This window comes from Cavia porcellus, unplaced genomic scaffold (genome assembly GCF_034190915.1).
Source record: "Cavia porcellus strain 051 isolate PalLab524CR breed Dunkin Hartley unplaced genomic scaffold, mCavPor4.1 scaffold_16, whole genome shotgun sequence".
Lineage (NCBI taxonomy): Eukaryota > Metazoa > Chordata > Mammalia > Rodentia > Caviidae > Cavia > Cavia porcellus.
Genome location: NW_026947499.1, coordinates 57,453,144 through 57,470,480, shown reverse-complemented (window position 1 = coordinate 57,470,480; position 17,337 = coordinate 57,453,144). Strand labels below are relative to the sequence as shown.

General features: G+C 44.0%; 1 protein-coding gene across 2 annotated transcripts in view; it reads right to left on the bottom strand.

Moving 5' to 3' along the window:
- Nucleotides 1-4,479: 4,479 nt before the first annotated feature.
- Itgam (integrin subunit alpha M) overlaps nucleotides 4,480-17,337 on the bottom strand; it is a 36,222-nt gene continuing 23,364 nt past the window's right edge. Inside the window, exons 15-30 of one of the 2 annotated variants that reach the window (XM_063226877.1) lie at nucleotides 12,850-12,980; nucleotides 12,593-12,756; nucleotides 10,892-11,046; nucleotides 10,668-10,799; nucleotides 10,455-10,528; nucleotides 10,093-10,234; nucleotides 9,885-10,007; nucleotides 9,234-9,313; nucleotides 7,999-8,082; nucleotides 7,649-7,724; nucleotides 7,117-7,224; nucleotides 6,852-6,935; nucleotides 6,593-6,706; nucleotides 6,402-6,503; nucleotides 6,053-6,163; nucleotides 4,480-5,478 (exon numbers count right to left, since the gene is read on the bottom strand). In XM_063226877.1, coding sequence (XP_063082947.1) covers nucleotides 5,407-5,478; nucleotides 6,053-6,163; nucleotides 6,402-6,503; nucleotides 6,593-6,706; nucleotides 6,852-6,935; nucleotides 7,117-7,224; nucleotides 7,649-7,724; nucleotides 7,999-8,082; nucleotides 9,234-9,313; nucleotides 9,885-10,007; nucleotides 10,093-10,234; nucleotides 10,455-10,528; nucleotides 10,668-10,799; nucleotides 10,892-11,046; nucleotides 12,593-12,756; nucleotides 12,850-12,980 — 1,752 coding nt within the window. In that variant the 3' untranslated portion in view covers nucleotides 4,480-5,406. The remainder of the gene's footprint in view (nucleotides 5,479-6,052; nucleotides 6,164-6,401; nucleotides 6,504-6,592; nucleotides 6,707-6,851; nucleotides 6,936-7,116; nucleotides 7,225-7,648; nucleotides 7,725-7,998; nucleotides 8,083-9,233; nucleotides 9,314-9,884; nucleotides 10,008-10,092; nucleotides 10,235-10,454; nucleotides 10,529-10,667; nucleotides 10,800-10,891; nucleotides 11,047-12,592; nucleotides 12,757-12,849; nucleotides 12,981-17,337) is intronic. The other variant, XM_063226878.1, reaches the window with a different exon arrangement.

Sequence of the window (17,337 nt, the reverse complement as noted above, 5' to 3'; positions counted from 1 at the left end):
TCTCTATCAGGTCATCCTGCCACCAGGTAGAAAGGGACAGGACCCTCCCTGAGGAGTCCTCAGAGGTCAGGGATAAATCTTGGAGGCCAATCCCAGTGGGCTCAGAAGAAAGTCCTGCCCAAGCAGAAAACACTACAGGCTGTAATCTCCCCCAGGATGAAAAGAGGTGAACACTCCCAGCCCTCTTTTATGGGTGCCAGTTATATCAAAAGTAGTAATAAGAAGGAAGAGATTGAAATGCCAGGACATGGAGCAGTAGCACCACCAAAATGTCTTCAAGCTTTATCACAGTTTAGTTTCTTGCACCAAGTAGGAAAACAGAGTCTTCGGAAGGCAGAGATACTAGTTACAACCCAGGAGCAGCTGAAGTGTCAGAGGTAGAATAACAAGGCCTTACCAAAAGACAAAATTAACCACAAATTTAGACTAAAGACCTTAACTGGCTTTTATTCACAATTCTAGATTCAAGCATCCCTGGGACTAGACCAGGTTCTAAGATCTTTGGCCAGCCATGTGTCAGGCAGCATTTATACAAAGAAAACAAATGAAATATAAAAACAGCTTAACTGGTTTGACTGAAAGTACTTGGTTGCTTGCCATTAACTGCAACCCAAGAATGCTGAGTGAGCCTGGAGCCTGGATTGAGATTCAGTAATTACAAAAGTATCCTCCTCAGAAAGGTGGGTTTCAGTGGGCTTCCTGTAGTAATCCAGGCTACAGCTAGCTGTATAAGCAACCAAGTACAGAAGCATCTTCCAAAAAAGTTTAGCTCATCTGTCCAGTGTCACTGTTCATTTCCGTCTACTGCAACCATGTAAGAATATGGGCCTACAGCTAACATGGTCATTCTGCATTCAGGATCCAGGCTCCTGTGTCGCTCAGCATTTGGGGTGTTTTCTTCCCCTTCACTTCCACATTAGGGCATCATTCACTAGTGGGAAAACTGAAGTGGAAGGAAGGGCACTCCTGACCCCAAAGTTGCTCATCCTTACAGTTTAGATAGGAAATACTCTAGAAGCCCCAGGTACTCAGAGGTGGAACATCGGAAGGTAACTGAATCACAGAGGAACTCACCTCCTCAGTGGCTGAACCCCCCAGTAAGTTCACAGCTGAATGTGCTGTGGGGAGGGAGTTGGGTTGGTTAAGCAGGGGCAGGCCTTGGAGGGTGGATGTAGTGTACCTCTTTCAGGGTTTCTTTCCTGCATTCTCTGCTTCTGGCTGCCATGAACTGAGTAGCCTTCCTCTGCCACGTCCTTCCACCGTGACATTTCTACCTGGGAGCTACCTGGCCGTGGGCTGAAACCTCTGAGACCTTGAGCTCAAATGAACCTTTGCTCCTTTAAGTTGCTTATGCGTGCTGTTTGGTCCCAGAAACAAAGAAGTAACTGATTCACTTCATTCTCCTCACTTCCCATTAGGAAGAATCTAGCCATGTGGGCACCCCAGCTGCAAAGAGAGTAGTAAATGTGCTACATAACTTGGACGACCATGTTAGCCAAACATTACGCCATTGACAACACCAAAGCCCAGAGGGCCAAATGCCAGCACTTAGTTACTTCTAACAGTTCTGTGATATCACAATTCAGGCAGCTGTGCCTGTGGTACTTGTGACTGCAGTTTCCTGGTGGCTGACTGGGGCAGAAGGGGGCAGTGGCCTCAAGTGTACATCTGACCACTGTGATATGCATGTGGCCTCTGCTGTCTCCTGTCAGTCACTCTCCAATGGGCTGTGTGGATCACAACATGGCAGCCTCAAGGTTCCAAGGTTCCGAGACAGGGCAGAACTGCAACACTTCTTAGGATCCAGGCTCCAGAACTCACACTTCCCCACATTCTTTGAGTCAAAGCAAGCTGCAAGACCAGCTTGGATCCAGGGAAGTAGATAAACAGGCTCCACCACTCCATGGGAACAGTAGCAATGTCACATTGCAAAGGAGCCAGGCCAGGAGGCCAAACACACAGGCAGAATAGTCATAATTATCACAGTTACTATGTAGCAGCCTAGATAATTCTACAACAATCTATTACAATTCTAGTACAAACAGATGGTACATAATCCCAGCACTTGGGAGGCTGAGGCAGGAGGATTACTGTGCATTTGAGACCAGCCAGTGCTACACAGTGAGTTCAAGGCTGACCTGAACTTACATAATGAGGCCTAGTCTCAAAAAGTAAAAAGTAAAAGAATTCTATTACTGAGTTAAAAAAAAAAAAAAAAAAAAAAAGGATGGATGCCAAAGGGTTTTATTTATTCTGAAGTGAGAGACTGCCTCCCCCTCAAATAAGTGGTGGGGGGAAACAATACGTTTTCTTGGGTTAGATTTTTTATTACTAGAGATTTATGACTCTGTTTGCTAACTTTGTGGTCATGCTGGGGTTGTCACTTGAAATTATTTCTTTTCCAGCTCATTATAAAGTGCCTATATGACTGAATTCAACAATTCAGTGACGTAAATATGGATCCTAAATCTATAGGATTTTAAATCCCTGCACAACGATTGGTGACTACAGGGGAGATTCTCTCCCTTCCTGGGTGTGACAAGTTAATCCTGACTTCATTGGATTAAAAGATGCTTGGTAGATTACTATCCGCGTGAGTCCTAGACATGTGACCATGGGTACCATATTTGGTTCCTGGCTCCTCTTCTCCAGCACTGTTCCCCTGCTGTGCTTCCTGCAGGCCATGAACTCAGCAGCTGTCACAGTCTCCTTTATTGCAGGCGGCTGACCACCGACTGACACTGTGAGCCAATTAAACCTCTCCTCTACATTGCGGATGTTGGCTGTTGTGTCCAGTCACCGGAAAACTGACTAAAATGTAGCAACCATTAAGGATCTCTTAAGATCTCTAACCCTAAAACTCCTGCAGCAGAGGGCTCTAGCCTGATGACTTTATTGCAAAGGCCCTACCACTAAACACCAAAGTCAGATTAAGTTTCTATACTCTTAATGGGGATTAAAATTTAATCCCAATGGGGATTAAAATTTAACGCAGAAGTCCTGGGAGAACTCACTCAAGCCATAACCCAACACCTTCTTCCACCTCCCTTTTCCTGTTAATCTGGGACAGGTATTCATCTAAACCATGATTTTCTTGCATCTCAATAAATACAATGAAATCAATATTTTAGTCCCATAAAAAGCCCACAAAGTTAGACAAGAAAGCAAGCATCCCAGGTACTTAGGAGGCTGACCATTTGAGCAGAAAACTTTGGAGCCAACCTGAGTAAGAGGGAATGCACTCTTTCTTTAAAAAAAAGAAAGCCTGGATCCAGGGAAGTAGATAAACAGGCTCCACCAGGTTTTTTTTTTAACATGTCAGCAGTTTCATACAGTTCAAACCAATACCATAAGTGGAAAAAAAAAAGTCACTCTTCCTACAATGCCTGCTTCAGGGTTATTGCCCTGTGGTTTCCAGGAAACTAAAACAAAACTTTGAGAGCCAGACAGAGCAGGGTTTAAATTATAGCTTCATTCCCTTCTTATCAGTGTGACCTCAGGTAATTGGTATTAACTAAGCCTGGGTCTCCTTGAAAATGAAATTCAAATAATACTAAATATCAAGAGGCAGGCGCTTTGCAGGACCAGTATAAAAACTGGAGAGGAAGCATATTTGCAGGTAGAGGGAGAGCCATCTGGAAATGGATACCATACCTTGATTGATTGGTCCTACCTATATCCGAATGGGCCTTACCAAGGGCTGTGATCTTCTGTTAGATTCCAACTGGTATCACCTGTATTTCCTCTGCCTTCATGTGAGTCAAGACTAAAAGACCAGAGGACTAACACCTCCCCACCATAAGCAGCCCTCAGCCAGTAACTATGAGGAAATGATATCTGTGTACCTGAATTAGCACTTTCCTATAACTGAGGCTCACGGTTCCCAGTGGGTTCAGTCTAAAGTCAAGTGGCTGAAAGGGAGAAACTGCAGAGTAAAAGGGGGTGGAAGAGGGCAGCTTCTCATTCCATGTCCATCAGGAAACAGAGACAGAAGGGGAAAGCTAAGGATGAGGCCACAACCCTCACAGCTCCACCAAGTGACCCATCTGCACTGCAGCTACACTGCACATGCAGTACTGAACTCATCATGGATAAATCCGCTGGCACACTCCACACCCCATGAGTTGGTCATCTTCCAAAAGGTCTCCCTCTGAACACACGAGACTCTGGGGGGACATTTAGACATGAGTCATGACAATACCTCATCTCTTTCTCCCCTTAAGGGAGATAATGCTAAGGTCCATCACCTCCCAGAGCTTCGCAGGGAAGCCAAGTTCCAGGACACACAGTACCATCTCTGTTGATGACACAGCTAACAACGCTCTGAGTAACTCCCCCAGCTCATTTCCCCCACCTAGTGAGTCTTTCAAGGGGAAATCTCTCAGATAAACTGCTTTCACTCACATCTTTTTCTTGGGTCTGCTTCTGGGGAATCTCAAACTTCTAGAAATGTGCCCCATAAATTATCTTTAACACATATGCAAAAAACAACATATATCAAATTTATTTTTTGGCATCGTTTGTAATAGTGAGAGATTGAAAATAATACATCCAAAGAAGACTGGCTAAATATGTAATGACACACTCATGCAATAAAATGCTATACACATATGTAAAAGAGAAAAGTAATTTGTGTCCTGATGTGAAATATTCTGTGCTGTACTAATGAAAAAAGCAAGATTAGAACAGTATAAATATGCTATTATTTGTATAAAGTCTGTGTGTGTGTGTGTGTGTGTGTGTGTGTGTGCATGTGTGTGTGTTTGCATGTATCTAGAATCTTTCTGAAAGAGATACAAGAATACACAGCTTGGCTGCCCTGCGACAGGGGCTGTGAGAGCTGGGAAGAGTTTCCATTATGCAACCTGACTGGCTTTTGCTTTTCACACTATGGACAGGCTTATCCATACAAAAATAAAAGTAAAAGATGAACAGGAAAAGGGAGATTTATTATTTCTCCTTGGAATTTTTATTGGCCCATGGCATCTGGTATGGGCTGGTTTTGCACAAGCTCAACTCCTCCAGGATCCTGGTGACGCAGGTTCCCTCATGCCTGCACACTCGCCCACAGGCTGTCTCACTTCCTCCACCTACGAGAGAGCTGCTTTCCTCTCCCTTTATGTTCCATCGCTACTTCCGGAGGAAGACCCAGAAGCATCTTCCCCCTATTTACAGGCGTCCAAGAGACTGTGCTAAGGCACTCTTCCCACATGCAACAGATAGCAGTCACACACAGAAGTACACACACGAACACACACACACACAAACACACACAAATGGAAACTTCTGCAGGCCTTTCCTGCCACAGCCTCCTAGAAGACACGTCTGTCCAACAGCCTGGGGCCTGCTCATTGCTCTGATGAAGCTCTGTTGGCTCTCAGAGGCCTCTCCGTGGAGAAGGGGCTGTTACTGGGGTGGTGGCTCCTGGGGACCAGCTTCAGTCATCATATCTTTGTACTGCCGTTTGAAGAAGCCAAGCTGAGGGACAGAAACAAAAGTGTACGGGACACTGAGCCAGGGGAGCAACTGAAGGTCTTGCAGAACGGGAGGGGAAGGGCCCCAAAAAGCAGAAACCAATGGGGGATAGCATGGCAGGGATCCAAGGCAAGTGACATAGGCAGGGAATCAGACCAACACTGGGTCCAAGAAGGTAACATAAAATATAACAAGAAGAATGTCTCCCGCTGGGCATGGTGGCATATGACTTGTAATTCCAGCGCTCAGGAAGCTGAAGCAGGAGAATTGCAAGAGTTTGAGGCCAGCCTGGGCTACATAGTTCAAGACGAGCCTGAATTGCACAGCAAGACCCTGTCTCAAAAAAAAAAATCTCCTTGTGCTGTGGCTCATCATCCAGGGGTCTTCTAGTTGCTGTACACATATTAACCCCATTTCCTTCCCCAAACGGGCATTGGTGTTACTGAAAAAAACGAGGCAGTGAGAGGCTCTGACCTGCTCAAGGCCACAAAGCCAGCAGCAACACGGGAGCTGAACGCACTAACAGAGCTGAGGCATGAGAAAGGGGAAGGGCAGGAAGAGGGCCAGGCAAGGACACCTTGTACAACCCCACGGTGATGAGGGCCAGGAGCACCAGTCCCCCGATGGAACTCCCCACAATGAGTGGAAGAGGGTTGTGAACTTCATATAACTCCACCTTGGTCTCCGTCTGAGAGAGGAAGAGGAGAAAAAACATGCATCAGACAGATTCCAGAGTTCTGGAGCTTTCACCAGTCAGGCCTGTACATTCTCTGACCCCAAAGCCTTCACCTTCTGTATGACCCCAGTACCCAGACTTCTTCCTCCCCATCTGTTTCTCTCCCCCTCTTCCCAGCTCCAAGGATGATCTTCACAAGCCCAGCTTCTTCTCCACCCTCCCGCAGGCCCTCTGTGCTTGAGACAGCTACCTGGGACCTCACAAACATTCCCTGTCCTGGGAGCAAGGCAAACACAGAGTCGTTAAACAAGATCTCCGCAGTGCTCACAACCAAGATGTGGTTACTTGATGTCTGTGGAAGAGAACAGAGTATTGGTCAGGCCAGGAGCCCTGGGGTAACACAACAGTGCCTGCCCCATGAGGCCCTGGGGTCTCGCAGACCTGGATATACCAGTTGAATGAGAGATTGCCATGGAGAGTGACATTGAATTCTTCCTGGATGTTGAAGTATGGGATGTCACATGCAATTCTCTGGCAGACAGCAATGGAGCAGTTCTGGGGCAGGGAGGAGAGGAGGGACAGAGCTGAGGAAATGAATGTGGAGACACATCTGCCTCTCAGCCCTCTGGGTCAGGAGGTCATACTGGATTCAACAAGAGGGCTGCAACGGCACTGCGTAAGGAATTAGGCTGCTTCTCACCAACACGTGGGTCTTCTCAAGCTCAGCCAGGAAATCAGAGTGAGGAGGTGATCTTTCCTCAGTGTTGCAGGCACTCGAGAGATTCTGAGGAAAGAGACACAGTCAGTGAGGAGAGGGAAATAAATGAAAGGTTCCTGGCCCATTCTCAGAGTCTAGGAAAGGCTCAGAAGAGTTTCCAAAGTTCAGTACAGGAAATTGATATTTCAGGAAAGATTGGGACTCTTGGGGAGGATTTGGCCCACCCCTCAGACCCAGCTGAACTCACAGGGGAGAAGGTGACCTGAGGGCGGTCCCATACAATCTCATTGTTCAGACGCACAGGAACCCAGAAGACCACGCTGATGGGGAGGCTCCTCTTGCCCAGGTTGGTGAACTAGACCAGGAAAGGGTAGGGTCAGGGCTTCAGTGGCACTGCCCCGTGAGCTGCAGGACTTGGCTTGCCCAATCCCTAAAGCCCAGGACACCTGGAGAAGAGCCAAGTCCCCCAACCCTTGCTGAAAGGCAGGAGAGTGTAACCATTCAACACACACGAGAGCCAGCCAGGCTGGCCTTGTATCCTAGCTTTTGCACTTACTAGCTGTGAGTACTTGGACATGCTCTGTTAACCTCTCTAAGCCTCACTGTATCCATCTGTAAACCAAGGAGAGCGACAGTGCCTTCCAGGAGGGTGACAAAAACAAGATGAGCACTCTGTGTTTGAGTGAGATAACAGCCCCCTCCTCCTCTCCTTCCCTCACACAGCAGGCACCATTCACTGATTTTCTGTGTCCTCACACCAGTTTCCCTTTGCTCCCTACCTTATATTGGTGCTTCATGGTCTGAATGGTTTTCTCTGAAGTTGTGAAGTTCAGATATGTGGTAGAGGCCTCACCACTAAAGAGAAGACAGGAGGTGATAGGAGACATCTCAGGCTGTGTGTGAAGAGCACACAGGCTCCTAGTACTGCGGCCTTAGGGCGAGGAGGCATGCAGCGGGTAAGGCAGGTTGGACACAGTATGTGCCAGTTTGGGCCACTTACACACATACACAACACATACATATGCATGTAGATCCTCACGTACACATGCACACACACAAGTACAGGCACAGACTCACAAATATAGGAGTGTAGCAGCTGTTGGCCCAGCTACAGGCCTGGGGCCAGTACCTTGTGACTATTAAGTAGACAGCATATTTCACAGGCAGCTCCAGCTGGAATTCAGTTTTCTTAGTCCTGGGCATATTGTTCTCACTGAAAGGAAAGAGATCCTAGCCAGCCCTTGGGAACTGGGAATCAGCTTTTCCTCCTTCTCCCTCCGTCACCCACTACTTCCAGTCAGTCACCAAGTCCTGTTCTCTAACTCCTCATCCCTACATGGCCCAGATCCAGCTCTGCTCACACTGATGGCTACAGCAATTTCCCAGCTGGCCTTCTGACTTCAACACTGCTGCACCTCAACTTCCAGCCGTCATGGTTTAGATGGGAATATCCCCCTCAAAGCCTTCAGTGTTCAGAGGTGGGAGCTGTGGGAGGTGATTGGATCATGGGGGTGCTGTGCTCATGGCTGGACTCATCCACTGTTGAGTTCAGAGCTCAATCCACCGTTAGGAGGTGGAGCCTGGTTGGAGGTGGACTGGGGCGTGGCCTAGAAGGGTGTACCACCACCACCATCACCACCCCGTGTCAGTGCCTCTCTTTTCTGTCTGCCTCCTGCCTGAAGCTTTCTCTATGGCAGGCCCTTCCACCAAGCTGTCTCTGCATTTGAGTCTTCCAGCCATGGACTGAAACTAAGCCAAAATAAACTTCTCCTTCTTTAAGTTGCAGGTAACAGGTATTTTGTCCCAGAAATAAGCAAGTGACTGACTCCAGCCTTCGTGGAGAATGAGCTAACACACAAATATAATCGTATCACTCCTATGAGTTAAATGCAAATCTCCTAACACTGCTCATTAGTCACTTTGTGACGTGGCCCCTATCTGACCACCAACCCGGATGCTGCCCCATGTGCTTGGCCACTCTTAAACACACCCTGATCTTTCGAGGCTCCAGACCTTACCTGGTCCATCTTTCCTTCTTTCTGTCTTCATGTATTTTCTTCACAAATGTTCCTAAGAACACCGCACACCCTCCCCATTTAATCCTTCATTTTGTACTGTATTATAATCACCTTTTCTGGTCTGCCTGTGCCACCAAATTATACACTCTGTGAGGAAAGCAACCACAGCTGCCTTAACCACTGCTGTCCCACCCTTGCTCAGTACAGTGCCTGGCACCTGGTATGTCTCATATCTATTCGGTGAATGAATGAATGAATGAATGAATGAATGAATGATCTGAACAGAAAATTAGTAGGGAGAAAGTTTGCCCTGGAAAAAGACCTCAGAAATGAGGAATCAGTGTACCTGGTCACATTAGCCTTGAGGAGTAGTTTGTTTCCGAGGGAAGCCTTAAAGTCCACATCAAATGTGATAATAGAAGTGACCTGGAATTGGAGACATGCGTTAAGGTAATAAAAACAGGAGAGAAGAAACAATACAAATGTTCATCAACTGAGAATGGACGATAAAATCCCATCAATACACACCGCAGGATATTATTCAGCAATAAAAGGGAATGAGATACTCATCAGTGAATGATCCTTGAAAATATGCTAACTGGAAGAAGCTAGTCACAAAGGACTGCATACTGTATGTTTTCATTTACCTAGAAATGCCTAAAATATGAAATGCCTATAGAATATGGAAAATCTCTAGAGGCAAAGTAAATTAGTACTGATCAGAATCTGGGGAAGTGGTAATTGGGGGCCAATAATAAGACCTCGAAAATGTATCACTCTGAGTACACTGAAAGCCACTGAATCGTGCATTTTAAATGGATGAGTCTATGGTTTATATGAGGCATATTGCAATAAAGCTGCTTTATAAGAAAAAACAGGGTGCCCCCACTTTTAAGAAAAGAGCAAGAAGGGAAAAAGCAAAAGAGGAGGAGAGGAAAAAGGGGAGGATTGCTAACGAAGACAAAAAAGAAGAGAGGGGGAAACCAGTGGCTGTGACCTCAGAGTTGTCTGGAAAGATGGGGTGGTTTATGCTGCAGCTGATGCTCCTCAAAGTTCCAAGTCGCTCAGTGGAGGAATCAGACAAACAGTACACGGACCAACTTCGCCATGAGTGCTGACTCTGGGAGGCAAATGTGATGTTATCAAGCCCAGCCATGGAGAAATGGGAACTAAGGGGCAGAGAGGCCAGAAAAGGATTTGCCTACCTGGATTGCTGACGCTTTCCGATAGGACAAGCCTGCTGGGAAGTAGAGGGCGGCCTTAGTCCCATAGGAGTCCTCACCCTGGTTCCTCACAGTCAGCAGAACGTTGAATTCCTGGGAGTCGCCCACTACCAGGGTATGCAGGCTGTGGGAACAATGAGACAGCAACAGTGAGGCTCCCAGGGCTGCCCTGGCGCAAGTGTGTCCTGGTGGAAAGGGGACACAGGCACTGCAAAGAAAGACAACAGATGGATGCAGTGCACAGTGCCTCTGAAGAAATTGCTCTGTACAGGTTCCCTCGGCCAGAAGAACCAGCCACCACATCATGGAGCGACGTGAAGTCGTGATGAGGAAAAGCAACTCACTTGCTAACATTGAAGCTGATGCTGAGGTCATCCTGGCAAATGCTGTCATTGCCACAATTCTTCTCAAAGGGAAACTGAGCATTAGGAATACGGCAGAAGAAAGGAAAAGAGATAACAAAATGAAACAATAAAATAAAATATTGAAATACAAGCTTTAGCTGTTAGTCTCCTGTCTTTTCCATCCCCCAGCAAGGGCACAACTCCAGGACTCACCGAGGCTGTGAAAAATTTCTGGGCATCTTCAGCCAGAACTGGCCGAAGGTTCCCAAAGGAAAACATAGGTGTCCCCACCAGAGTGTAGTTGAGGCGCAGGGCAATGGGGGTCACTGAGTCATCCACACATTTCTGCGACAGACCATGTGTTAGGGGATCTGCTCGTCTCCACCTCCCGAGCCCACCTCACTCTTGAGCCAGGATCTGGCCATTCGCCTGCTCACCAGTAACAGCAGGGTCAGAGTCTCACATTTCTGTGTCAGTCCCAAGTTCTGCTTCTCTCTGTATGTATTATTCTTGGTCTTATCAAAGACGGCACGGATACTTGAGCGGCCAGAGTCCAGAGACAGGACATAAGAGATGTCAGCCCGCACATCTCCTGAAGGGACAACAGGGAGGTGAGGAGCCTGGGCTGTGTAGTCAGGCACGAGGACTTTGAGGCCTGGGTCTTCTGCACCCCAACTGTCAGATTCAGGGCATCTGACCTGAGCTCTTGGAGCCTCGTTTCTTTATTTTCAAGGTGAGGATAATAAATATGCCTTTCCAGCAGTGAAAACTAAATAGCACCCATAAAGTGCTTAAAATGGTAGTTATTCTGTGACATACTAAAAATTAATTGTATTTTTGACTATAATGTACTTCTGTACGATTTCCTCTTTATTTATCCTGCTTTGATTTGATAAAGAATTTTGATGTCTTTCTTCAGTTTTAGAAAACTCTTAACCACTATTTGCTGCTTCATTCTCTGTCACTCTCCCTCTGAAGTTCCAGTTACGTTTATTTCACCTTTCACCATATCCCACACCTCTTTTATGATTTGTCTGTGCTCTTTATCCTTCTTTCTCTGTGTGTATTATTCTGGATAGTTCCAATGAATTTATCTTCCAGTTCAATAATTCTCTGTTCTAATCTGCCATTAAATTTATTGAATTCTTAATTTCAGTCATTATATTTTTCATTGCTAGAATTTCCTCTTGACTTTTTGATTTCTAGGTCTTCACTCAAGTTCTCCATTCTTTCTTCTTTTTTCCCTTTTCAATGTATTAGTTGCATTTTTTAAAATTCCTAGTTGATCACTCTAATGTCAGAATCATCTATTGTCTGTTGTTTTCCTTGGTTGTTAGTCAGAATGACAAAGGTCTTTACCAAGTACCCTCTTAAACTTCTGATTCCTCCTCACTTATCTTCTGCTCAGAGTTTTAGCTTTAAAGGGGTTTTTACTGGGTTTTCTGAATTACTGACCTGAAACTTCATAGCTTATGAGTAAGTTTGAGGTTTTCAAGGTCCATTTGGGTCCAGTAGCCTTTTCTGCTAGTCGTTACTCTCCAAAGCTTTTTTTGTTTTGGGTTGTTTTGGTTTGTTTTGTTTTTAGACAGAATACAGTACAAGCTGGCCTTCAGCTCACTCTGTAACTCGGGCTGGCCTCAAATTCGTAGTGATCCTCCTACCTTTGCTGCTAAAAGTTTTCTTCTCTTTCTATCTGTATCCTCCCACCCCACGCATGAGTCTACTCTTTGAGAAACAGAAGAAAGGAAGAACTCAGGTTACTAGGTCACTCTTGATAAAATGCATATCTGAATACTTTATGAATTTGTGTTTAGCTTCATCAGTTCAATCTCCCCAAATAAGTTCCTGCTCCACTTAAAAAAAAATATGAACCTGATTTGTTCCCAAGGGTGGGGTCCCTAGTTGCTTGGCAAACTGAGAGAATAAGTAAATGCCATTTGTTCATGTCTCTGGTGAGGTTTGCTGGGTGTCCCCATCCAGCAGGTTAGCAGCCTGCTCGCTCCAGCCACACTTGGAGAAAGCTGTGGAGCACCTAGAATTTTCCTTTAGGTTTATAGAAGGTTGAGATATGAGTGAACCACCTCTCAAAGTCCACAATCATTTATTTATCCTTTTGAATCTTACCTCCCAAGTCTCACCTTCTCTTATCTGATCCCGTGTGCTCTTGCTGACACGGAGGCAAACTGTGACCTTTCCAGCTATCCTGTTTTTCACTTCCTTCTCCCGACATTCAAACACATCCCTTTCCACTTCCTTGGGTTTGAAAGTCATGGTTGCTTCTACCCTCAGCAATGGCTGGGATCTGTAGGAACAGCAGAGGACCATCCCAAGGCGTCAGGCAGCAAAGAAACTCCTTTAGGGAGAATAGTTGGTGTGCTGTTACAGGAATTCTTACCTGAGCAGAAGTGCATACCCCTGGGCCCCCACAGACAGGTCCATCAATCCATCCATTGTGAGGTCTTGGCCCCCGCTCAGGGACTGCCCAAAGTACTGGAGCCTGGGGGAGAGCTGGGAGCCTGTGATCCTCTGAGGACAGTACAGAGGAGAGAAAGGGAGGAGAAAAAAATAGAGAATTGTGTTATTAAGTCATACAGGGTGTCCCAAGTAGAGGTTCTCTGGGCTCAATTCAATTCTCATTGCCTACAACTCTTCAAGAAATTAGGGCAACTCTTACAAAGGGGTGATTTACCTGTAAACCATAACCTCAAGACAGTAACCCAAATTTCCATTAATTACCTAGGTTTCCTAGAGAAACAAGTTTTACAGGAAAGGAAATGATTTGGCTCAGCTGTATCCTACTTACATGGTCATAATAATGTAGACCCTGAATACGAATCCAACTAAACTTATCATACAAATATGAAGTATGTGAGAGGGAAGACAGAGAGTGTCTGTGCAGCAAGAGAGAGACTGTAAGACAGCACAGTCCTAATCTTCAACCATGAGAAAATGATGCTAAAACAAAGATCAAAAAGGAGCAAAATTTTCTTTGTCCACCCACCCATCAATGACCCTACATCTTGGTTCTTGACAATAGTACTGTAATTAATAGAGACAGGAAAGTCTCTCTGCTATAATGATTTAATTTCATTTGGGTATAAGCCCAGGAGTGAGATTTCTGGATTATAAAGTAGTCCTACAGTTCGCAATTTGAGGAACTCCATACTGACTCTCTTGACTTATAATCTTACGACAGTGCCTGAGTACCCCTTTCTCTGTATCCTCACCAACACCTGTCATATTTTACCTTTTTGATAACATCTATTGCAACCGGGGTAAGATGACATCTCTTTGTGGTTTTGATTCACATTCACTGGATGGTCAATAATATTTAGCATTTTTTCATTATTTGTTGGTCATTTTTATGAGAGATACCTACATAGACTATTTGGGAGTTTGTGTTTTGTTTTGTTTTGTTTTGTTTTGTTTTGTTTTGTTTTGTTTTGTTTTGTTTTGTTCTGTTTTTGGAGACAGGGTCTTACTATGTAGTCCCAACTGTCTTTGAACTCACTGTGTAGCCTAGGCTGGCCTCAAACTAAGTAATCCTCTTGCCTCAGCCTCCCGTGTGCTAAAATTACAGGCGTGTACCACCATGTAAGGCCGACATATGTTCATTTTAACTGATAGATATACACATGTGATGAACTATCACTTGGCCAAAAAAATAATTAAATCCTATCACTTGTGGCAATGTAAATGAAGCTGGAGACATCACATTAAGTAAATAAACACAGAAACAAAAATACCACATGTTTTGACTTTTAAAAAATGGTGACAGAAGAAAAGAGTTGAATAGTGGTCACTAGAAACTGAGAAAGAAATGGGGAAGGGAAACAGAGGAGTTAGATAGTGGATGCTGAGATTAAATTAGGTAAGCAAAATCAGTTCTAGTGTTCTTTAGCATCATATAGTAACTACAGCCTACAACAATTAATGATAATGATAAATGTTTGGGGAGATTGAAGTATTAATTACCTTAATAATTACATGCTGTATGTATCCAATTATCCTACCTCATGTTAATTATATAACAATTTAAAATAGTTTTTAAAGAAATTGTGGAAATAATCATGTTATTTGGACATAGAATAATTGAAGGAGCCTGAAAGTACCCTTCAAGGGGAAAATAAAGCAGAAATCATAGTGTCAGAGGAAGTTGTTTTACTGGATAACTTTAACTTTTCAAATTATGTGCAAGAATAACACTGAAAAAATAACAGTAAGTAATATATTTGTAAAACAATGTTTTATGAAGGCCAGGCATAGTGGCACCTGCCTGTAATCCTAGCACTTGGGAGGCTGAGGAAGGAGGATCATTATGAGCTCTCACAGTGAGTCCAAGACCAACCTGAACTACATAGCAAGACTGTCTACGTGATTTTGTTAAGTGATTTTGCTGCAAATGTAACACCAGTTAATTGTATACTTTACAAAATGGTTAAGACAGTAAATTTTATGTCATGTGTATTTTAATAAACCTTTCTTTACTAAAATGATCATTGGGTCAGGGTGTATAGCTCAGTGGTACAGCATGTGCTTGCCATGTGGAGGCACTGAGTTTAGCCCCAATGCCACAAAAGAGAAAATAATATGTTTTTCTACTAAAAGGAATGTTAGAGAGGCATGAGAAGGTTGAAATGTTTGATATATTAATCTAGGTGGCAGCCCAAGAGAGTGAAGGAGTAACCTACAGAATGGGAAAAAATTATTGCCACTTACGCTTTAGACAAAGCACTAATATCCAGAATACATAAAGAACTAAAAACAAATTAGACTTCAAATTTAAAGACCCAGTCAAACAAATTGACATCTGAAAAGAATAAGTATTTCTCAGATGAAGAAATATAAATGGCCAATAAATACCTGAAAAATGTTCAATATCATTGACTGTTATGGCTTGTGTCTCGATGTCCCCCCAAAGCCTCATGTGGTCCTAAGTGGGGGGGGGGCTTGAGAAGTGGCTGAATCTAGAGCGTGTGATGCCGGGGTTCAGGGTATCTGGTTACTAAATCAGTTCACTGATTGGTACAGCATAGTTCTGGGTGTGGATAACTAGAAGGCTCATCCTGGGTTTGAGTGGCCCCATCCAAAGGGCAAGAAACTTGGAAGGGACAAAAGGGACAGGCCAGCTGCTGATGCAGCTTCATTACTTTGCTACTTTACTGCTTTGCTGCCTTCTGCCTGCGATGAGCTGTGTCTCCTCTGCGATGTCCCTCTGCCACGCCACCCTGCTTGGAAGCAAGCCAGTTATGGACTGAAACCTCTACAAACCATGAGCCAAAAGAAACCTTTCATCCTTTAACTTTGGATGTCTCAGTGATAAGAAACATAACTAAGACATTGACCATTTGAGAAATGCAAATTTCCATCTCATTCCAGAAAGAATAGCTATCTTCAAGAAATCAAACAGTAACAAAGCTAAAGAGGCTAGTAAGGAGGAGGGTCCATTTGTTCAATGTTTGTGGGAGTGTAAACTGGTACAACCACTATGGAAATCAATATGGGGTCCTCAAAAAGCTAAAAATAGACATTCCATTTGACCCAGCTATTCCCTTCTAACGACATCATATGATAATGGTACACGCATACCCATGTTTATAGCAGCACAATTTACAAGTACTAAATCTTGGAAGCAACCTATATGTTAATCAGCACATGAATGAATAAAGAAAAGGTGATATCCATATACAAAAAGTACTACTCTGCCATAAAGCGGGATAAGATTGAGTCATTTGTAGGATAATGGCTCCACATTAAAGACCATAATGTTAAATGAAGTGAATCAGATTCACAAGTTTGAATATCACATGGTTTCTCTTATACACGAAACCCAATATATAAAGCGCAAAATAAAAGACAGACAAGGAAAAAAAGAGAAAAAAGTTACTGTAATTCAGCATGGTCAATACATCTGAAAGTGTACCTCAATTAGGTATAATTTTTTTATGTGTTTTACATGTTTTTTTGGCCAGTCTGGCAGTTAATCTGCATCTATGGTGATTAACTTGAAAAAGACTTATAAAAGAAATGAATAAATGTATATTACTCTGTGGGGAGGGAGTTTGGTTTGGTTTTTTGCTATATAGACTAAGCTGATCTTGAACTACCTATGTAACCCAGACTGCCCTTGAACTCACAGTGATCCTCCTGCTTCAAGATTACCAGATTACAACCCTTCACTGCTACTCAGCCAAGAATTTTGTTTTGAAATTGTGTATAATGTGGCTTGGGATCTACCTGTCGCAGCCTCTCAGAGTGCTAGGATTACAGGCATGCACAGTACAGCTAGGCACAGCTAGGCATGCCTAGTTGTACTGTGAGGATTTGGAGAACCACAGTAAGTTTGTTTATCTAAACACTGAGACTTCCAGTTTCACACAGAGGGGAAAAAGGAAATGAAAATGTAAGCAGCACAACCCCAAGATGCCAAGACCCTCTTTGTATTGGTTTCAGATCCTGAAGTCCGTGTGCATATGAAATACCCTTCCCTCAGCCCTCCTTTCCTTTGGAGGTGAGGTCCGATGGGGTGGACGAAGGGAACTAGGGCTTTCACTATTCATTTCAGACTTACAAATCTGTGAAAAGCAGGTGACTCTTTTATAACAAAAATTAAATAAAAACAAAGTCTTCGAACTCTGTTTATGATGAATCAGTGTGTGATTCAGGAAATGGAATCAATATGTCAAAGATATCTGCATTCCAAATATTCATTGCAGAATTATTTTCAATAGCCAAGATATGGAATCAACCTAAAGGTTCATCAACAGATAAATGGATAAAGGTGTTGAGTATGTATATATACAATCAAACATTGTTCATTCTAAAATGAAGGCAATTCTGTCACTTATGACAACATGAATGAACCTGGAGACCATTGTGTTAA